A 22,911-nucleotide genomic window follows, 5' to 3' on the forward strand; every position below is an offset into this window, starting at 1 on the left:
GTTTATATTTATTTTATCCAAAGAACGATATTCAGTGACCTGTGAAAATTATGTGCGATTCCAATTTCAGGATCCATAAATAAAGCTTTCTTGGAACCCAACATGCCCTTTGGTAAACCTGCGGGTCAGCGCAGCACTGAGCAGCGGAGACCACATGACCGACGGAGACCACACGACCGACCGAGACTGGGAAGTATTTGCCATCCAGCCCTTTACAGAAAGTTTGTTGACCCTGTCCTTGATCATCTCATTTGGGTCTCTACGCGGAACTCGTATAAATGCAGAAGAAAGGGTCACACAGGCTTTTCCGCTGCCGCGGCTCCGACAGCCCCGTCCTCGGCGGGCGGGCCCAGCCTCCCTAGCCCCGCTGGCACACCTGGCCAGCCTCGCCCGCACACCTGGCCAGCCTCGCCCGCACACCTGGCCAGCCTCGCCCGCACACCTGGCAGAGCAGCAGCGCCCCCTGCCGGCGGTCGTGGGCGGCGGGCGCGTGGAGCCCCTATTCTTAGCGTCTGGCGCCATCTGGTGGCCGTGGCGTGAAGCGCGGTCAGGAGCCCGCGGCGGCGAGCACGCGCTCCCCCGGGGCGAGGAGAGCAGGGAGGGGGACAGCAGGCGGAGCGGGCAGCGAGGCCCAGGCCGACGCGCAAACCCTTCCCGGCAGGACTCGAAGTCGCCAACCTTGAGTCCTCTGAAACGGAGAGCTTGGCCCTGACTGCTGACTGATCGGGGAGAAAACGCGCGACAGTGCCCAGCCGGGCGCCTGGCCCGCGGCAGGAGCTTCACGGTGTTTGTTGACTGACGCTCTGAATCTGAAAGGCCTGGAGGACTGAGCCGGGACCTGGAGCTGCGGCCACAGGGTGGAGGGAGCGGACTTAGGTCTGCTGACCCAAGTCCTCCCCCACCTCCCCCCCACACCGAGCACTGGGCCTGGCTTCGCCCCTCATTCCTCCTTTGTCAACAAGCTTCCCGAGCAGGACGGGAGGCGCCGAGCTGGCACCGCAGGCGACCCGGAGCGAGCGGCTGCGGGCGCGCGGCCCACACGCGGGAGAGACGACGAGCGATGACTTCAGTGCGTGCGAGGAGGCCCGCCGGGAGCGTGGGCCGAGGTGGACAGACGCGGAGGAACGGGGAGCCGGGCTGCGGTGAGGAGGACGGCGCCCAGCACGTCGCTGAGAGACGGCTGCGGGGCAGGAGCGCAGAGGCGGCGACCCGGCCGCGCCTGGCAGCGCCTCCAGCAGGCCAGGCGGGCGGCAGCGAGGAGCACGCGGAGGCAGGCGCTCGGGTGCCCAGGTGCCCGCAAGGCTCTTCCTGGCCCTGGGCGGAGGCAGCCGCCCACAGACCCCCGCGGCCCGGCCTGGGGGTGCGCGGATGCAGTCGGCTCCTTGCCCCCGGACACGCCCTCTCCCAGCCACACCGTGCTCCTTCAAAGTTGCCTTCCCTGGCAGAGGCCGTCTCACAGAGTGGGTGGAGAGCACGCTGGAACTGGGCTCTGGGTGCGAATCCCACACATCCCCTTTCTGCTGTGTGACCTTGAGCCCATCACTTAACCTCTCAGAACCTCGATTCTCTCCTCTGTAAAAGAGGGCTAATAACCTTGCAACTTCGGGTTACGTGTGAGAGGGAAATGCTCACCTGCAGGTGCTCCGTTAGTGGTGAGGAAGACAATGACCCTTTCCAGACAGGCTCCTCTCAGAGTCTTGCATCTTAAAATGTGCCATGTGCCACCAAAAGCTGAGCTCGGTCTTTGGGGGGAGCAGGGAGGGGACAGGTTCCCTTCACCTCTCTGAGCCTCAGTTTTCTCATCTGTAAAAAGAGAGAATCAGATAAGATAGCCTGGATAACCCCCTCCAGAGCTAAAGCTCTCAGGGCCTTGCCCTCTGACCTGTCCAGGGACCTCGTCACCTCCCTGGTCAGGGCACTCTACTCCTCATAATGGAACCAAGATGGTCTCCTCTTTATTCTTCCTCCCCACTTCTCACTGTATGACCCATGCCAGCATTCGCAGGGTTCATGGGGACTCAGAAGCTCTGAGCAGCCTTGGCCAGCCCCTGTCCTGTGGCCTCATCGCTCCCACCACCACCTGCCCCTCTGCTCCATCCCCTTGCCCACTGCTCACACCTGGGTTCTGACCTTCCAGCTGCCCCTGGCCCCTGCCCACCCCCTCTGTCCAATCTCCAGCCAGCCAGGGGTGTCCACTCTCACATCACATACGCAGCCCCACCTGTCCCCACAATCCCTCCCTCAGGAGACCCACTCACCTTCACCGGGAGTGAAGAGGCACGCCCCTGGCTCACCGGGGCTGAGATCCTAGGGCTCCACCTGCTCCTGGTTTTGTATTTGTCTGACACACACACACACATGCACACACACACACCTTTGTGAGCTCCTTACAAACAGAAACTGTGTCTTGTGCAGCTCAGCCCTGGGTACAGAGTGGCTTCGACATAGCCAGCCCTGGGCCAACATTTGGGGAGAAGGCGGTAGCTCTTGCCCCTCGCATGCTTCTCCAGCCAAAATAAGTTCCCTTCACCTCCCCAAACGGCTGAGCTGTTTCAGGCTTCCCACGCCCCCTCTTCTCTCCAGGGAGGAGGTGCCCGCTGCTCGCTGCTTCCCCCGCACCCAGGCTGGCCTCTGCCGCCTGGACATAGGGTAGTTCTCGGAGCATACCCATCCCCTGCCTCCTTCTTCCCAGTACAGTGCCTGACACGTGGGTGCTCGTGAGCGCTAGCTGAAGGAACGAAGGACCACTGTGAGGACGGCAGACAAGCCCACAGCTGGCTGCACGGGACGTGGGCCGACAATTGCAAACGTGTGGCAGTGCCCGCGGCTCCCCAACCTCACCAGCAGCACCCTGCCCCCCTCCCATCCCAGGGAAGGTGCAGAGACCCACGGTTCACGGACAAATCCGCTTGGACAAGGAGCCAGAGGGGGAACCCCGAGGTGCAGTTTGGCATGCCCACGGCACCCTCTGCGGGACAGGCCCACCAGGGTCCCCTGCTGAGTGGGTGGACGCGCAGTCCGTCCCCCCACCCCACGCCCACAACTCGGGGACAAGCCCAGCCAGCCCTGCCCTTCCCTTCCTCCCATGCCCAGGGAAGCTCCAGGCCCCGACCCTGCCTGTAGGAAGACACCCTTGTCTGTCCTCTGTCCTCTCTCTCTCCCTGCAGACATATTTTGGGCACCTACTCCCCCATCCCTACCAGCTCTCTGAGCTGGTCTCAAGGTAGTTAGAATCATGAAACGCTGGAGCAGGAAGGGGTAATGATGATGATGGCGGCTCCCGCTTACTGGGCAGCTGTAATTCGCCCAGCCCTGTGACCCAGTAACCTTTGAGCTGCCAGGAAGTGCACGCCCTCCCTTTAGAAGTGGCAACTTCGATCAGAGGTGAAAGAGCTTACCCAAGGTCACACAGCAAGAATTCCTAAGAAACTGCGTGTTTTTCATCTGCTCGAATGGGGGTAGGCCTAGCTCAATAGAGGAGGGCTTCCAGACAGGAGCGGGGCCTTCTGGGGTTCCAGGAACCCCACCCTGCTTCTCAGCCACAAAAGGAGAGCTTGAGGCTGAAGGTCAGATCGTTAGTCCGACCACTAACCAGGGAAAACCAGCCTGGGGGGCGGGACGGGCAAGGAGATGCCTGCTCAAGGGCACGTGCCCTGGGCTCGACTCAAGGGGCGCCTTCCTTCTTCAGGACCCAGTAGGGAACCAGGACCCAAACCTCCCGACTCCCTGCCCAGGGCTTCCCCCGGGGTTCTCGGGTGGAAAGGAGACTTGGGAAGCTCACACTCACCCACACCCACCCACACTCCCTCACTCCTACAAGCCACAGGCGCGAGTCCCGAGGTTCCGCCCCACAGGGCCTCGCCAGCCCCAAAGTCCCCCACGGGCACTGGGTGATGCCCTGGCGGCTGCAGCCCCAGAGAAGGTGGGAGACGCTTGGGGGCCGGCTCGGCAGGGCCCCTCCAGCCTCCCGCTTAGCGCCGCGGGTTCTGCGGCGGCACCTTTGTCCTGAGTCGGGTCTGTGCTGCCATCCCGTGGCCACCGACAGAAGTGCGCCTGTTCTAGGCTCTGCCCAGGGCCTGAAACTCCACACTGAGCAAAACTGGGCACAGCCCTGCGCCGGGGACACACGGGCCCACAGGGAAGCCTCCAAATGACAAGTCCAAAACTCAGCACAGCACAAGAGCATACCAGCCAGAACACCGAGCTTGCCAAGGTTTAGCAAAGAGGGAGAAAGCACATCCCGGAGGAGGCGGCCCGGGGAACGGCTTCAGGGAGCTGCGCCTTAAAGGGAGGGAAGACTGGGGGGGGGGGGGGGCAAGCAAAGATAAAGGACCAGCCTGAGTGAAGGCGCGGAGACAGGGAAATACGGATTCTGAGGGACCCAGTTTGTCCCAGGCTGGGTCAAATGGAGAGCAGAGGGAGAATTCACAATGTAAGCCCCTAAGTGCCCATCTAGGGAGTTTGTACTTAATTCCTTAGGGAATGGGGAGCCACTCAAGGTCTTTGAGCAAGGAAGCAGCTTGACCAGAGCATCCTTCCAGAAAAGAGCGTGAAAGCTGGGGAGAGGGAAAGTGAGCTGAAACTGTTCTGAATAGGATCTGGCTGAGGTAGGTTGGGGTGGGAGTGATGAGGGCAAAGGACAGCAAGGGGGAAAGAGCCGGAGGAAGCACGGGTGATGCTAATAGGGTGGCACTGGACGAGCTATGGGAAGTAAGTTAAGGACCAGGCAGGGGAGGGGAGGACTTCGGTTCAAGTTGTTGGCAGGACATCAAGGGGAAAACACCCTTCAGGCAATTAGAAATAATAATAAAAGTGGAAATAATGGTAATTCCTCACATGTGTCCTGGCCTAATATTAAATATTAAGCTGGTGCAAAAGTAATTGCAGTTTTGCTTTATTGAAATTGGCTGTTTGATATTGGCATACATTCTTGAATAAATGTGGTTATGTTACACATCATTTTAATGTGCATTTCTCGCTTTATGTTTTTTTGCTAATGACTTACAACTTGCTGTTTTTTTGTATTTATTTTAGACTATGGAAATGATATTAGACAAAAAGCAAATTCAATCGATTTCCTTATTTGAGTTCAAAATGGATCATAAAGCAGTGGAGACAGCTCTCATTTGTGCATTTGGCCAGGAACTGCTAACAAACATATAGTGCAGTAATGGTTCAAGAAGTTTTGGAGGGAAGTGGACTTGGCCCAGTGGTTAGGGCGTCCGTCTACCACATGGGAGGTCCGTGGTTCAAACCCCAGGCCTCCTTGACCCGTGTGCAGCTGACCCATGCACAGTGCTGATGTGCGCAAGGAGTGCCCTGCCACGCAGGGGTGTCCCCGGCGTAGGGGAGCCCCAAGCATAAGGAGTGCACCCCATAAGGAGAGCCGCCCAGTGCAAAAGAAAGTGCAGCCTGCCCAGGAATGGCCCTGCACACACGGAGAGCTGACACAACAAGATGACGCAACAAAAAGAGACACAGATTCCCGTGCCGATAACAACAGAAGCAGACAAAGAAGACACAGCAAATAGACACAGAGAACAGACAACCGGGGTGGGGGGATGAGGAGAGAAATAAATAAATAAATAAATCTTAAAAAAAAAAAAAGTTTTGGAGAGGAGATGAGAGCCTTGAATATAGGAGCGTAGTGGCCGGCCATGGGAAGTTGACCACGACCAGTTGAGAGCAATCGTCGAAGCTGATCCTCTTAAACTACATGAGAAGTTGCCACAGAACTCAATGCCGACCATTCCATGATCTTTCGGCATTTGAAGCAAATTGGAAAGATGAAAAAGCTCAATAAGCAGGTGCCTCACGAGCTGACCGAAAATCGAAACAATCATCGTTTTGAAGTGTCATCTTCTCTTATTCTACACAACAACAAACCATTTCTTGATTAGATTGTGACACGCAACAAAAAGTGGATTTTACATGACAACCAACAACTGGTGATGACCAGATCCGTGGGCGACCAAGAAGAAGCTCCAAAGCACTTGCCAAAGTCAAACTTGCACCAAAAAAAGGTCATCGTCACTGTTTGGTGGTCTGCTGCCACTACAGTTTTCTGAATCCCAGTGAAACCATGACATCTGAGAAGTATGCTCAGCAAATGGATGAGATGCACCAAAACCTGCAATGCCTGCAGCTGCCATTGGTCAACAGAAAGGGCCCAATTCTCCACAATAATGCCCGACAGTATGCCACACCACCAACCCTTCAAAAGTTGCATTAATCAGGCTATGAAGTTTTGCCTCATCCCCATATTCACCTGACCCCTCACCAACCAACTACCACTTCTTCAAGCATCTCACCAACTTTTTGCAGGGAAGACACTTCCACCACCAGCAGGATGCAGAAAATGCTTTCCAAGAGTTCGCCAAATCCCAAAGCACAGATTTTTCGCTACAGGAATAAACGAACTTATTTCTCATTGGCAACAATGTGTTGATTGTAATGGTTCCTATTTTGATCAATAAAGATGTGTTTCAGCCTAGTTATAATGATTTAAAATTCACAGTCCAAAACCACAATTCCCCCTGCATTTGGTTTATATTTATTGAACCCCTACTCTGTGCCAGACACCATGCTCAGTGGTTGGAATTCATCAGTGAATAAACGGTTACATTCCAGCAGGGGAGACAGACATTAAATACCAGCCCTAATAAATAAGTGAGTTCTGTAACATACTAGAATGGACAAGAACGATACGTGCTATAGGGAAAAAAGGAGCGGTACACCAGGGGAAGGTGTTGGGGAGGACTGGGTGATGGGCGGCAAGTTAAAACAGGGTCATCAGGGAAAGCCTCAGTATAGAGGCGACATTTAAGCAAAACCTTGTGACTTTTTGATAAAGCCCACACCCACAGCGGGAGCATTTCTGGCATGTTCTAGCCAGCGAGGAGGCTCCTGCGGTGGAGTAGGGGTAGAGGGCAGCTTAATTGAGCTGAGCTGAGGCAGGTAACTGGGTTTGGATCACGTGAGGCCTCATAGAACGCAGCAGGGACTTCGGCTTTTACCTTTGAGCAGACTTTTGTGACCCGACTTACATTTTAAGGAGATACCCCTGGCTGTCGGGGGGAGGCCAGGTGCCAGCTGGCAGGGCTGGGAGCCGGGAGACCCAGTAGAAGGCTGGGCAGTAAGCCCCGGGAGCAAGGACGGTGGCGTGGAGCAGGGCGGGGGCAGAGAAGCATGTGGAAGTGGTCCAGCTCGGGGTAAATTTTGCAGGGAGGGACTCAGGATTTCTTAACCAATTGAAGGTGGGGTTGGCGAGAAGAGTCAAGGATGCTGTCTCCAAGGAGTGGAGCTGCCAGGCCCGGGGCCAGGAGGGCTGTGCGCAGGGCAGGTTTTGGTGGGGAGAGGAGGCGCTCAGTCCCCAGTGCTGAGTTAGAGACGTGGATGGAACCCCGCGGGGGGGGGTCACGGTGTTGACTTGTCAGCGCACTTGGCAGCCCTTTGAGGGGTTACTCCACACTCACACAGGAGGGGACTAAGAATCAGAGCTGCCGAGGGCCAAAGTCCCAGGCCAAGGACCCAGAGATTGTTCGGTTCAGAGTCGCTGTGAGTCTGACATCTCTGTGAGAACCAAAGTACAAATTTAGGAGTCATCGTCACAGGACTGGTGGGGAACGAGTTTGCCACAGGAGAGAGGAGAGAGAGACCCCCAAGAACAGGAAGTGGAGGTCTGGGGATTGTGGGGGTCCAGAGAAGGAAGGGGAGCCAGCAGAGAAGGCAAAGGAAGAACGGCCATGGGGACAGCCAGTTCTTACGAGGCGGCCACTCGGCCGGGCAGCTGTGTGTGACCTTGGGCTTATGGTTCACCTTTCTAAGCCTCAGTTTTACCCACCCGGGAAATGGGATGATAAAAGTACCTGCCTCCCGGGGTTGATGTGACCACTAAGTAGGATGAACTAGGATTTGCAAAGCCCTTAGCCGAGATCTGAGAAAGGATCAAGAGGCCGAGAGAGAAGCGTTAGAGGGGTTGCTGGGAGCAAGGTAAGGCCCTGCTGCCGTGCTGGCAGATGGTTTGGGAAACGCCTTCAAAATATGCTTCTCGGGGAAACAGACTTTGGCCCAGTGGTTAGGGCGTCCGTCTACCATATGGGAGGTCCACGGTTCAAACCCCGGGCCTCCTTGACCCGTGTGGAGCTGGCCATGCGCAGTGCTGATGCGCGCAAGGAGTGCCGCGCCACGCAGGGGTGTCCCCCGCGTAGGGGAGCCCCACGCGCAAGGAGTGCACCCGTAAGGAGAGCCGCCCAGCGCGAAAGAAAGAGCAGCCTGCCCAGGAATGGCGCCGCCCACACTTCCCGTGTCGCTGACGACAACAGAAGCGGACAAAGAAACAAGACGCAGCAAAAAGACACAGAGAACAGACAACTGGGGGGGGGGGGGGAAGGAATTAAATAAATAAATAAATCTTTTTTAAAAATAAATAAATAAATGCTTCTCTACTGACCTGGAAAACTCACTTCAAGGGCTGTATCCTAAGAAATGAAGAAAGATGTGCTGGAAAGATGTTCATCCCAGTGCTGTTGATGAGAACAGATGACTGGACACCATTTAAATGCCCAAGAAAAGGGAACTGGCTGCATGATTTACACTACATCCAGACAAAGGGAGATTGTAGAATCATGTTTATCCGCCCCAAAAGCCGCTCAAGATGTTTGTCACCTTTTTATTATGAAAAAGTTTAAACATGCACAAAAGTAGAAAACATGGTATAATAGCCCCCCACCCCCTGAGCACCCAACACCCAAATTCAACAATTACCAATTTTTGGACTATTGATTTGCACCCCCACCCCCTCCCCACACACATTATTTTTAAACAAATCTCAAGCATCATATCATTGCATTCATAAATATTTTGGTATATAATTAAGCGATAACTCTTTGTCTTTTAATATAACTATAATACAATTATCACACCTAAAACAGTAATTCCTTAATATTATCAAATACCTGGTCAGTTACTACATTTCTAACTCTCTTATAAGTAATATAACTGTTTTTTTTTTTCTTTTTACAGATTGTTTGATTCAGTATCCTAATAAAGTCCCCACAGTGCACCTGGTTGCTACGTAGTCTTTCAATCTCCATCTCTTTTCTCATCCCCCACCCCCTGCAATTTATGCTTTGAAGAAACAGATCATTTGTCCTGTAGCATTTCCCACAGTTGGTAGTTTGCCGGTTGCAGTCCCATGATGTAGTTTAATATGCTCCTCTGTCCTCCAGATTTCCTGTAAATTGATTGTTAAACCTAAAAACCTTGATCAAATTAAGGGCCTCCTCCTCCATCTCAGCAAGGGCTCGTCATGGGTGGAGCTGGTTTCTCCAGCTGCAGGCAGTTGTGTCTTTTTGGGGACATTAGAAGCCATTGATGATCAACGCCCAGAAGTTGCAAAATAGTAATATTCTAAGTGTATCGTTCCTTTTCATTTATTACCTGGGATCCTTCTACAGACAGAACTCAACCCACCCCACCGTCACTTCTCCAATTCACTTCCACTGAGGTACAGTTCCTACAGGGAAGGCAAGGTGAGTAAATTCTTTCCTTTCATTTACCAGTTTTCAAAGTAATGAGATGATTCCCTAGCATCTTCCAAAGATGACCAATACTGATTTTCTTTAATTACTATAAGCTTGTGAAGTTAAGTATATTGGATTTGAGCATGTTTGATACATTTCAATCTATACAGTTATGAGCCTTCTAATTATATAAAATATTTTCAAGGTTCCAAAATCAAATCTTCAAAACAAAGTAAAGTCAACGACATCCAGAGTCTATCTTTGTACTCTCTATCTTATTCCCTCCCTTCCCTTATAGGTAACCATTCTTTTGTTTAAAAGATTTATTTTATTTATTTCTCTCCCCCCCCCCCCCCCCACCATTGTCTGCTCTCTGTGTCTATTCTCTGTGTGTTCTTCTGTGTCTACTTATATTCTCATTAGGTGGCTCCAGGAACCGATCCTGGGACCTTCCAGAGTAGGAGAGAGGTAGTAACTCTCTTGCATCACCTCAACTCCCTGTTCTGCTATGTCTTCTTACTTTCTCTCCTCCATGTCTCTTGTTGCATCATCTTGCTGCACCACCTCTCAGTGTCAGCCAGCACTCCTGTGGGGGGAGCTTTCCCACGCTGGGCGTTATCCCCACGCAGGACGGTACTCCTGCATGGGGCGGCACTCCCACATGGGCCAGCACTCCGTGTGTGCCAGCTCGCCACATGGGCCAGCTTGCCCTCACCAGGGGTCCCTGGGCATCGAACCCTGGACCTCCTATATGGTAACACTGGAGCCCAAATGGTTGAGCCACATCAGTTTCTCCCATTCTTTTTTTAATTTTTGGACAAAATATACACATAAACACATACGTATATCTCTTTTTTATACCAAGTAGCATACCTCATTACCTATCGTGTGACAAAAAGTAAGTCACAAAACAGTTTGTGGAGTATAATCACAAACAAAATTACATTTTGCTTAAATGTGTAACAATATACCCTAATTCCTAGATACTTACTAGTTTTGCTATTTTTGAACAGTATCTTATTTTCTGTTAAATGTTCTAGTTGTTATTAAAAATGTATACATTATAGACAAGACATTTTGATACTTGCAACTCTAGCTACTTTCTAAGGATCCTATAAATTAAACCAGCACACCCTTTGTTTCCCCAAGTACTGAGATAGGTCTTGGTTGTACCTGTTTTGGCGTAGGGGTGGGGCAAAGCTGATGGAGCTGCAAAACCTAGAGGGAGAAGCGGGTCAAAGAGGCAGATCAGGGAGCCAGAAAAGGCAGGTCGGAGCTGGAAACAGAAATTCTAGCAGAGAGGTCGAGAGGGATCTGGGGCAAGTTGTCTCAGAAGGGCTTTTCTTTATTATTATTAGTTGCATTGTGGTAATATATATACAACATGACATTTCCCATTTTAACCACTTTCAAGTATACAGTTCAGTGCTGTTAATGACATTCACAAATGTTATGCTCCCATCACCATCACCCATTACCATAACTTTTCCATCTCCCCAAATGGCACCTCTGTACCCATTAGGCATTAACTCCCCATTTCCCCCTCTCACCGCCTTGCTTTCTGTCTCTACGAATTTGTATATTCTAGCTATTTCATGTCAATGAGATGATACATGCCCTTTTGTGACTGGTTTATTTCACTCAACGTAAAGGCATCAAGTTCATTCACGTTCCTGCAGGTATCAGAACCTCATTCCTTTTTATGGCTGAGTATTACTCCACTGTATGGAGAGATCACATTTTGTTTATTCATCTGTTGATGGACACTTGGGTTGCTTCCACCTTTTGGCTACTGTGAATAATGCCACGATGAACATCAGCACACAAATATCTGTTCAAGTTCCTGCTTTGGATTCTTTAGGGAATGTACCTAGAAGTGGGATTGCCAGGTCATATGGTCATTCTTTACTTCCTCAGAAAGACTTGAGCTAGGTTCTATGGGAATGGGCAATGTGAATGCCCCCTGCCCCATTCAGGAGTCACTGAAAAATGTTTAAATGGCTTACTCATGTTTTAAGTGAAAATAGATTCTCAGGAGAGAATTTGAAGAGGTGACTCTGCCCCATCCCTACCACCAAAACAGGTACAACCAAGGCCTATCTCTGTCTGCATTCAGACTGACACGGCACAAAACAGAGATAGGCTCAAAGATGTTTGAAAGCGTCTTACATAGCCACAGAAATGGAAGGAAATGGGCCAAAATGGTTTGCTGGCATCTCTCAATGGTGGGTGATTTAACTGGTAAATGTTTTTATTACTTTTCTACTTTTTAAATATTTCTGCAATAAGCTTATAGTTTTACAATAAGTTGGGGAGTGAGGATCTAACCATTTTTTTAATAAAATAAAATAAAATTTAAAAATAATAAAATAACATAGAGATCCTAAAAGATCCGAAGGAAGTGGGTTCACTTACCGGCCAGGCCCGGCCACCCTGCCCCAGGCAGGGGAGCTGCTGCTTCCTCCGAGCTCCCGGAAGGGAAACCAGAAGTTACTGGGCAGTTGCCTGTGTGAGCACCAGGCTGGGCTGGTACAAGGTCCTAGAGCAAAGCCCCTCCACAGCCCTGCAACTTACTAGCTGTGATCTTGCAAAGACACATCTGCCTCTCTAAGCTTCAGTGTCCTCGTCTAGAAGAGAACAGCAATTCCTACCCCATGGACTGTTGGGAGGATTCCATGAGACAACAAATACAAAACGTTTAACTTAATGCCTCTACTTGGTAAACAGACAATGAAAAGTAGCTCTACCATAAGCCAGGAACTACCCCTGTAACCTAACCGAGGGGTCACAGGTCCTGCACAGGAGGCCTCTGTTTTTACTGCAGACCATCCTTGCAACAGAACCCAAAACCTCACCCCCACCACAAAAGAAGACCGTCTCCCCAAAAGCACCAGTGAGCAATCGCTACTTCGCTGAAGAGTCCACAGGAGCAATGGGCGCCGCTGGAGACCTAGCGTTCTCCCAGCCCTTCTCGTCTGTCCCCGCCCTCAGGCATGGCCTTCCTCGCCCACAGTCCTGCTGGCTGGGACGTCTGCCTCCCCTCAGGCGGCCCCCCGGGTCCATCCTCTGAAGAGCCTCTTGGCTCCCTCCAGGCTCCTCCATCACCCCCTTCACCCCCTCTTCCAACTAAGACCCCTCGAGGCACCTGGAGCCCCTCTCCTCAGAAGACAAACTCTAGGGTTATAAATAATCAATCCAGTTTTGGGTTTTTTTCCCCTCTAATACATATAAGAAAGAAAATTGAGACTCAGAGAGCTATTCAAGTTTCCTGAGGATACAGAGAAGGTAAGCAGCAGGGCTGCATCTCAAACAGGTCCCCTGACTCAAAATCCCAGTCGCCAGCACGCCCTCCCCCCAGGCGAGGGGCTGGGGCGCTGGCGCTGGACCTGGGCTGATGGGCGGGAAGCTCCCAGAGCCCTGAGGGAAGGAAGAAAGAACACACACACACACACATGTTCACACTCATCTCGCGTGAACACACGTGCTTACATCCACCCATGCTCTCTCGCACATGTGCTCCCACATATACACACTCACGCATGTACACACCCACTCACACACATTCGCCCCCGCGCAGGTGCACACACGCGCCCCGTCTCTGAGTTCCCACCGGGCCCACTCCTGTCTGTCCCTGCACTGTCCGTACTGAACTCTCCACCTCCCTGACCAGTCCTCAAGCTCCTCGGGGACAGAGGTGTGCTGTGGTTCCTGCTGGGTCCCCACTGTCCCTCACAGTGCCCGTCACTGTTCATTTAAATAAATGAATTAAACCCAAACAATCGCGCCGCTAGTCTGTGGGCTGTCAAGGCTGCCGGCGTCTCCCAGACTGACTCCTTCAACTCGTAGCCAGCCCCTAGGGCAGAGGTCTGGGGTGCGTTCCCAGGCATGTCCCGTCAGGACGGGGCTGACCTCCTCACGAGGGCGCGGTTATCCCGCACGTCACCCCGTAGGGGGACCCCGGGCTTCCTCAGAAGAGCCTGGCCACTCCCGGGGCCGCTGGGCAGCCACTGCCCCTGCCCGAGCCCCGATGCCTTGTCACACCTCATGGGAGCATAAAACACTCCGCACAGTACCTCACGGGTAGAAGGTGCTCCTGGCTGTTGTTTCCACAAGATGAAGAAAACTCAGTGCCCAGGAGTCCTCTCAGGGACAGTCCTGTGGTCCAAGGGGACGTGGGCTGAGCCACTGGGGCAGAGGCGTCTGACGGTCACCAGCGCCTTCCCCAGCGGTGGGCTCTGCTAGGGCCGGGCGAGTGAAAGGAGAGGAGAGAACTTGACCTTGGTGGTAGAATGGTTAGTCTGGCCCAGGTCAGTGGGTGAAAGCTCTGACAAGCCACTGGGGGTGGGAAAGATCCCTCCACACCCCTGGCCGGCCGTGAGGAACCTCTGACCAGCACGGAGCGGCTTTCTAAAGGGGCGGACATGAGCAGGCACCCAGAGGCCCGCGGCAACTGAGCCTGCAGTTTGGCCACCCAAGCGATGGGGGTGGGGGACCAGGCACGCTGGCCTTTATCTCCCCTCCTAAGTGAGCCCCCCACCCACCCATTAGGGTCTCCAGCAGGATTCCCCGAAGGAGGAGGAGTGGGAAACAGGATGGGAAAGGCAGCTGCTCTGCCGGCAAAGAGGCAAAGAGAAACTGAACAGGAGTTTCCCCCTTGAGTGGACAGAAGTGAGTCCCTGGCCAAGCGGAGGAAAGTGAGAAAAGAAGAGAGCAGTGTAGGGATGGGTTGGGGGAGATGACATGTAAGAGACGTAATACATAAAGCACACTACTAGCCTTACGGATACGGCTTGAGTTTTTGTCACCTGAATCAAGATCCAGATCGTTTCCAGCACCCCATAAGGTACCCTCCTGTTCCTTCCCAGTATCTTCCCTGGGAGGGTGGGGGATGAAGGGGAGCCTTGTTAGCTGGTGCCTAACACGAACCTCTCACAAGAGCCCCATGCAGATCTGGGTCGGAGCTGCAGCAAGCCCAGTTCTCTCTCCATTCCCCAGGGGTAGAAACATCAGCTTTCATGCACTGGGACCTTCTGTCAGGGATTCTTAACCAGGGGTCTGTGAGCTTGAACTGAAATTCAAAAAAGCATTATTCTTGTGGGGACCTGTTGGTGCAGGTGTGAGGTATTTATTAAATAACGCACATTAGTCAGGGGTCCTGCACATTAGTAAAGGGTCTGTGGTGTTCACCTGACTGGCAAAGGGGTCGGTGGAACAAAACAGGCTTGGTCTATGTGCATGGGGGGTGGTAAGTCTCAAATAAGGAACACAAGAAATAACACATTTGACTATTTTTTTTTAAGTTTTTTAAATTTATTTCTCTTCCCCCCACCCCCATTGTCTGCTCTCTGTGTCCATTTGCTGTGTGTTCTTCTGTGTCTGCTTGCATTCTTGTCAGCGGCACTGGGAATCTGTGTCTCTTTTTTGTTGCGTCATCTTGCTATGTCAGCTCTCCGTGTGTGCAGCACCACTCCTGGGCAGGCTGTGCTTTTATCGTGTGGAGTGGCTCTCCTTGTGAGGTGCACTCCTTGCACATGGGGTTCCCCTACACAGGGACACCCCTGCGTGGGCACAGCACTCCTTGCACACATCAGCACTGTGCATGGGCCAGCTCATCACACAGGTCAGGAGGCCCTGGGTTTGAACCCTGGACCTCCCATGTGGTAGGCGAATGCTCTATCAGTTGAGCCAAATCCACTTCCCTTGACTCTCTTTAAGTCAAGTTAAATCCTATGCCAAGCTACATCCCACCCAGCCGCCCAGAAATTCAATCTTGGATATGACAGGGGCTCCAACCTTCCCCCTCCCTTTTTTTTTTTTAAGATTTATTTTTATTTATTTCTCTCCCCTCCCCGCCCCCCCCCCCCCACCATTGTCTGCTGTGTCCATTTGCTGTGTGCTCCTCTGCGTCCGCTTGCGTTATCAGGAGGCACTGGGAAACTGTCTTTTTGTTGCATCATCTTGCTGTGTCAGCTTTCCATGTGTGTGGCACCACTGCTGGGCAGGCTGCGCTTTTTTCATGTGGGGTGGCCCTCCTTATGGAGTGCACTCCTTGTGCGTGGGGCACCCCTACAAAGAGATGCCCCTGCATGGCACAGCACTCCTTGCACGCAGCAGCACTGCACGTGGGCCAGCTTACCACACGGGTTAGGAGGCCCTGGGGATGGAACCCTGGACCCTCCATATGGTAGATGGATGCTCTATCAGTTGGGCCACATCCACTTCCTCCAGGATTCTCTCTAAGTCACGGGGTCTTCCATTAGCACCAGAGCTTCAGGAGATTCCTCGGACCAGATCACCCATCTGGCCTGGTTACCATGGAGACCCCTGGGTTCCCAGAGGAAGCAGTCCCTTCCTAGAGGGAGACTCTGCTGCTTCCATGCCAGGTTTTGGGTTCTGAGGACCCTCATGGAGGCTTGGGTCCCCGGGTGCCCCACACAGCCATGGCCTTGCCAAGTCCCAAGAAAAGGAGCCGGAGCACCCATCTGTCTGTCCCCATTTTGAGGGAATCACTGCCGTTCCCTGCAGTGCTCAGAGGCCTGTTTCTTTCTCTTCCCCTCTGGGAAATGGGCATCACCTATTTAGTGATTTAATAACTTTAAATATTTGTCCTGTCACAGAATAAATCCCCTCAACAACCTGAGAGAATATTATTATCCCTGTTTTACAGACCAGAAAATGGAGGCTGGGAGGAGCTGAGTCACCCAGGCAGGAAGAGGTGGAGGTGAGGTTCGGATTCAGATACTCCAGAGCCTGCACCCTGTACCACGACCTTGGCCACCCCAGGACCACAGACATGGAAGCACAGCCAAGAAAAAGCCAGCATTTACAGCAGGCGAAGATGTCGATTTGGACAAATCCATCCCAGCTCCCTCAATACTCCACAAGGTCCCACCCCTGCTGGACAGAGGACCCCTGTAGACCCTTCCTGGAAATGCTGCCAACCTGGGGACAAGAGCTTTGGGCCGTAGACCTGGGAAGGACCTTAGAAATCACCCAGTCCTCCTTTTATGGAAGATAAAACTGCAGCCCCAAGAGATAAACTGAGTCACCCAGGAGATCTCGGTCTCATGCTTCCCTGGCCACCAGCCACAGGCCTGCCCTCTGACCTGCATCTTGCCGGGGGCTAAATATGTGTGTGCTTGTGGCAATAACTGTTTACAGTGCAGTGAGGTCAGGGCTGGCACCGGGCACTGGGCACCAGCTCCAGCTGGTCAAGTTACTGCAGCGGAAGCCGGGGAACGTGGCTTAGCTACAGCCACCCTCCCCACCCTGCACCAGGAGGCAGAGTCTAACTGCTCCCTTTGGAGCCCAGAGGCAGGCCTCTGAAAAGGGATTTTTCTCAACCGTCTGCTCCAGGACTCTCTAAACAGGTGGCAGAGGTCACAGCCTGCAACCAAGGGTCAGCCATTCCTAGTAACTGAGCACCTACAATGTTCCCTCAGCAAGCACTGAGCATGTACCCTGCCCTTTGAGCCTGCAGCCTAGCAGGGGAGACAAATGAGGGAACAGCTCATGGGCCCGCGACCTGTGCAGACACAGAAGCCCTGTGCTTTGATTAATGCTCTGCTGCCTTGAAATTCTTGTTTGTTTATTTATTTATTTTAGGAGGTACCAGGGATTGAACCCAGGACCTCATACATGGGAAGCAGGCACTCAACTACTGAGCTATATCTGCTCCTCCCCCCTTAATTTTTAATTCCTAACTAAGGGCCTCACTTTTTCATTTGTGCTGGGCTTAGCAAATTAGGTAGCCACTTCAGGGACTAGGTAAGCAAACTGCAATATGATAAATACCAAAATAGAAGTGGGAGCAAAGAGAAGGACCTCCCAGCCCAGACTTCTCAGAAGAATGGATAGTCCTAGTTGAGCCCTGAAGCATGAGTGGGAGAAGCCAAAGGGAGGAGTGAAGAATGTACCAGCAAAGGGAAGTGCAGGGGCAAATGCCCCAAGATGAGAAAACCTGGGGTGTTTCAAGGAATAATTGTGGAGTACAAGGTGGAGAGCGGTGACAAGGCTGAGAAGGGAACTAGGACCAAGAATAGCCGAGAGCTGCAAGCACCAACCCCACAAAATGACACAGTACAAGAAGGACAAGGATTCTCTATATGCCCAGGGAAAGCGTCGTTATGACAGGAAGCAGAGTGGTTATGGTGGGCAGACTAAGCCAATTTTCCGGAAGAATAGCCGAGAGAATTCTGAAGAACAAAGTGGAGCGACTCTTCCTCTTGGACATCAAGATGCTTGTAAAGCAACTAAAATTAAGAGTGTGGCTCAGGGATAAACAGACCAGTAGAACAGAACAGAAGCTCCAGAAACAACACCACACATGAATGAAAACACGATTATGGTAAAGAAGGCCTGACGAATCAGTGGGGAAAGGATATACTCGTCATTAAGTGGTGCTGAGCAATTGGTTTTCCAGACAGGAAAAAGAAATAAAATCACACGCCTGCCTCACACCACACAAGAAAATTAACTCATTTAGGGATAAAGACCTAAATGTGGAAAGCAAAGCTTTAAAACTTTCAAAAGAAAAGAATATTTTTATAAACTCAGGGCAGAAAAGTGATTCCTTTAATAAGACATGGAAAGGGTTTTTTTCCTAAAAGGGAAGATTGATAAATTGGCTCACACTGTTATTTTTTTCAATATCCATGTAAGGAAATATTGTGTGCAGGCTGGGAAGAACAGCTGTCATTCACACTCTCTCCCCAAACCCCTTCAAGCCCAGCTGTGCCTTCAGTGTGGAGGCTCCTCCCTGGAGGGCAGCCTGGGGGGGTATTGGCTACTGAGGGGCCCATATTCCAGGGCTGGGTCCTCAGCTTCTCAGACTGGGATGAATGCAAACCTGGGATGCCCATGACCGCTAGCGAGGGATCCCCCTTCCTGATATCAGGGAAGCCAAGTCATTAATCAGAAGAGTACTTAGTAGATACATGATCAAAACAAACTACCAAGTACACCTCACTTTCCCAACCTCAGGGCTTTTCTGTTCGGCATGCTCTTGCCCTGGCTGAAGAAGGACCCTGGCCCCGTGCTCTCTCACATCACCCTGTTTATTTCCTTGTAGGCACTTACCATTGCCGTTATCATACTGTTTATTATCTATATCTCCCACTAGATTTTGGCGCCATGAGGGCACTGAGCCTCACTACCAGAGGGCAATCGCAGGCAGCCACACACATATTATTTTCGGTTTGGTTTGCACAGGGTTTTTCCAAAAATTCAATTTATTGGCAATATTTAAAATTGAGAGATTGCAAATAAACTTCTGGGTTTCCAGGTTCTCCTGAAAAAGATCACAAAGGGCTACATCCCCCTGAGTAACGGCTACAGCCTCTAGTCCTACCCCAGTCCCCACCACACCCATTACATCACACTTGGCTGTCTTCACCCCTTTATCTTACCTGCCTGGCCCCTGGAGGACTCTGGGTCTAAAATCCTGGTCATTGTCACCACTTTACCCCTGCACCTGAGACGAACTAAATAACATTTCAATAAACGAATTCAAAAAGCAATAAAGACTGTTTTGGAGGAAATATTCCCTCTTAGCCCTGGAAAGGCTGTACCTCACACAATTCGTGTGACACAGGATCGCCTTCAGGGACCTGAGTTCATCATTCACGCTAATGCACTGGGCACATTCTTTCCTTAAATGGTCTAATCTAAGTGATAAGGTCAAGGTTTTGATTATTGTATGTTCATTAATTAGACTGCCACCCTAAATCTTTCCGGAAAGGTGGGCGACTGGGTGGACAGATGGGTAGGTAAATGGTAATGAGATGGTGAGAATTTGTAGTGTTGGGAGGCTCAGCATCTAATTCCCCTCTAAGAAATGCCAACCTACCCTGAAAAACACCTCATCCAACAAGTAGGGTTGCAACAGGGTAAAGAGGGCGGAATGTGCCAAAAGACACGGTGCGCACGCGCGTGCGAAACCTCCGCCACTTTTCTCGGCAGTGCAGACACCTTCCAGCCGCACTGCGCAGGCGCTGAGACGGACCAAATTTTCCCTCCCCCTTCCGCCTCTCCTGGCGTCGGGAGGACGCCCTCCCGCAGCACAGAGTTCCTGCGCAGGCGCCCTTCCGCACCCTCGCGCCCGGACCAATTGGAAGCGGCGGCGCCTGGGCGCTGGGGGCACAACGCCGTGGGTGGGGACGGTACGTGAGGGCAGCGCGCTGGCGTCACAGGGGCGCCTATATAAGTGAAAACAGGCACCGCCCCTCCGCCCCAGTCACTGAGCCGCCGCCGAGGACTCAGCAGCCTCCCCCTCGAGCCCCCTCGCTTCCCGACGCTCCGTCCCCCCTGCCCGCCTTCTCCCGCCGCCGCCTTCCGCAGGCCGTTTCCACCGAGGAAAAGGAATCGTATCGTATGTCCGCTATCCAGAACCTCCACTCTTTCGGTAAGCTGTGGGAAAGGCCGCAGGCCCGGGACGGGGAAGAGGAACGCCCCGGGCCTTTATAAACTCCGGCGGAGAAAAGATGTTCGGGTTCGCGGGACAGTGGGGCTGGGGCACTGGGGTCGGTCCCTCAGCGCTACCGGAAGGAGCGGGCGGGAGGTCAACCCTTGGGCGGCGCCCAGCGTCTCGGATGGCGCATATTACTAATGGCTCCCTGGTCTCCTTTGCCACACCCGCCCCCTCCCGCCACCCCTACGTCACGTCCGGTACGTCACCTGCCGTTGTCACGGAGCGGGGAGGGAAAGGCGGTGCCAGCCGTAAGTGGCGAGCGCGATCACCAATGGGGGTGGCAGTCTTTGCCCCGCCTCGAGAACGTGGGTTCCGGTAGATTGCATCAGCCGGGTGGAGCGCCAGCCGGAGCTCGCTCCCCCGACACGTGATCGGCCCCTATGGGCGGGCCTGGGGCTGGCGGCCCAGGCTTCCCCTTGGGCTGGAGAAGCCGGCCGTCCCAGACTGACCTGTTGGAGTGAGCCAACACGGGACACATCTGATCTGGCCCAAGCGCTAACGATTTCAGTGTTAGTTTCTGCACTCGCTGCAGACTGAATGGGTGGCATCAGCAGCTGAGTCACATCCCTAAGCGAACTTAATCTTTTCTTCCCAGACCCCTTTGCTGATGCAAGTAAGGGTGATGACCTGCTTCCTGCTGGGACTGAGGATTATATCCATATAAGAATTCAACAGAGGAACGGCAGGAAGACCCTTACCACTGTCCAAGGGATCGCTGATGATTACGATAAAAAGAAACTAGTGAAGGCGTTTAAGAAGGTAGGTCATTTTGCCCACAAGAGGGTGTTGCTGAGTTGCATAATCACAGAAAAAGGATCGATAAGGGCATTAGTACTGTTGCTTGGCCAACTTTTGATGTGCTTTGCTTCCTTTGGGCTTGCAGAAATTTGCCTGCAATGGTACTGTAATTGAGCATCCAGAATATGGAGAAGTGATTCAGCTACAGGGTGACCAGCGCAAGAACATATGCCAGTTCCTTGTGGAGGTGAGTTCAGTGGCTTCTTGGTCGTTTGTCTCCTCCATGGCAAATCAAGTCACGTGTGTTTCTAAAGACAGAAGGGAGTTGTTTGTTTTTAAGTGTACTGTGTATGTTTCTACTTTAAAGATGCAAATCTAAACACACATGAGCAGCATTGGTTTCTGAATGAATTTCAGGTAAACCGTGAATTAAGTACTAAATTCCTATTATATCTTGGTTCGTGATATAACTGAAGCGATTACAGCTATCTGGTCCTCATAGACCTTGATTCAGAGTCTTGTGATGTACCTCCTGGACACACAAAATATTCAGAAGGGTAGTTTTTAACTTTAGTGCCCGTGCTTAAGAATTGGTGCTCATGGTGGTTGGGTTGTCCACCTTAGTGTCTGACTCTTGGGTTTCACACACACAGTAGCAGCATGAAAATGAGAGAAGATGGTTGGCATCAGAAATAAGAGGCTTTAGTTCCTCCACCCTTTAAAATTTTGCCCTTTTCTCTTTGCAGATTGGACTGGCTAAGGACGACCAGCTGAAGGTTCATGGGTTTTAAGTGCTTGTGGCTCACTGAAGCTTAAGTGAGGATTTCCTTGCAATGAGTAGAAAATTTCCCTTCTGTCCCTTGTCACAAGTTTAAAAACCTCACAGCTTGTATAATGTAACCATTTGGGGTCCGCTTTTAACTTGGACTAGTGTAACTCCTTCATGCAATAAACTGAAAAGAGCCATGCTGTCTAGTCTTGAAGTCCCTCATTTAAACAGAGCTCAAGCAGTAGGCGCCTGGCAGTGTCCAGCCTGAAACAAAGCAATAACGTGATGTTTCAGCTACGCCCAGAGTCCCCAAGATCACGGACGCCTATGTTTGGCCAGAAGCTCTTTGGTCCTCCTCCTGCAAAATTCCCTGCCCTGAGAAAATGTCACCACCTGACCAGCCCTCCATGGAGCTGAGAAAAGTTGGGGTGAGGCAGCCGCAGCAGCAGTACCACAAGAGGGGAGCCTTTCGGTAACAAAAGAAAGAGCCCCTGGTGTCTCCAGGCTGACCAGGTGAGCAGTGCTAAGAGAGGCCACCTTCCCTCTAGTGAGGTGAAGCCACCAAGGTCTTTGTTCCTTTTGACCAGGCATAATAGCCTAGTTAAGATTGTCCAAACAGAGCCACCAGAATGTGAGGGCAACCTTCTATCAGAGTTAAACTTTTGACAAGGGAACAAAATTCAAACTGATGTATTGATCACGTAGCTAGCTGTAGAGCTTGCATTTTATTAGCAACAGCTGCCCAATGCCATGTGAAGTATCAAAACTGGTTTTTGGGTTTTTTCCCCCTTCAGTTTTAATGTTATGTAATGTATTTAAACTCTTATTTAAATAAAATTTGTTTTCAGAAACACTTGACTTGCAGATTCTGGTTTTCTTATATATAGTCAATTTGGGGTATATTAAAGAACCACAGAAATGGGCCCTCAACCTTTTGGCCAGGAAAAAACTGAGCTTATCCCTCCAGGTTTCCCACAGGTCAGCTGCTCTACAAGCATTTAGCCAGAGTTGTGCTGTCCCATTAACATGGTGCATTACTGACAGACTTCGATGCACTTTCCTAGGTATATAAAGGTCTGTCCTTGGGTTCGTTCTGTTACCAATATCTCAGCACAAGTGCACCAAACTGTCCTAATTTCAGATAGTAAAACATGGGCTTCATGTTGCCTGAATAATCACTATTCCCATTCATTAACCTCAGGCTGCTTCTGTCTTGCAGATGAAGGCCAGGCTCTTGAATGTGAGTTGGGTGGCAGTTCTTACAGAGACCAGGTTAGGAAACAGCCTTGGAACCAGGTGAAGTGTGGAAGTGAGCCAGTGGCAGCTGCCCTGAAAATGGAAGAGGACTCTGACCCTAAGGGCAGGGTTTGTACTGCAACTCAAGTTCCTATAAACCTGATCTGTTTAATAAA

The 22,911-nt window shown here is 51.7% G+C and overlaps 1 protein-coding gene across 1 annotated transcript; it reads left to right on the forward strand.

The window, feature by feature from the left end:
• The first annotated feature begins 19,755 nt into the window (after positions 1-19,755).
• Positions 19,756-21,699, forward strand: EIF1 (eukaryotic translation initiation factor 1). Its single transcript, XM_004471626.5, has 4 exons — positions 19,756-19,926; positions 20,588-20,751; positions 20,876-20,977; positions 21,477-21,699. The coding sequence occupies exons 1-4, from the start codon at positions 19,896-19,898 to the stop codon at positions 21,519-21,521; spliced, it is 342 nt and encodes a 113-aa protein (XP_004471683.1). The 5' UTR covers positions 19,756-19,895; the 3' UTR covers positions 21,522-21,699.
• The last annotated feature ends 1,212 nt before the right edge of the window (positions 21,700-22,911 follow it).

Source organism: Dasypus novemcinctus, chromosome 21 (assembly GCF_030445035.2).
Source record: "Dasypus novemcinctus isolate mDasNov1 chromosome 21, mDasNov1.1.hap2, whole genome shotgun sequence".
Lineage (NCBI taxonomy): Eukaryota > Metazoa > Chordata > Mammalia > Cingulata > Dasypodidae > Dasypus > Dasypus novemcinctus.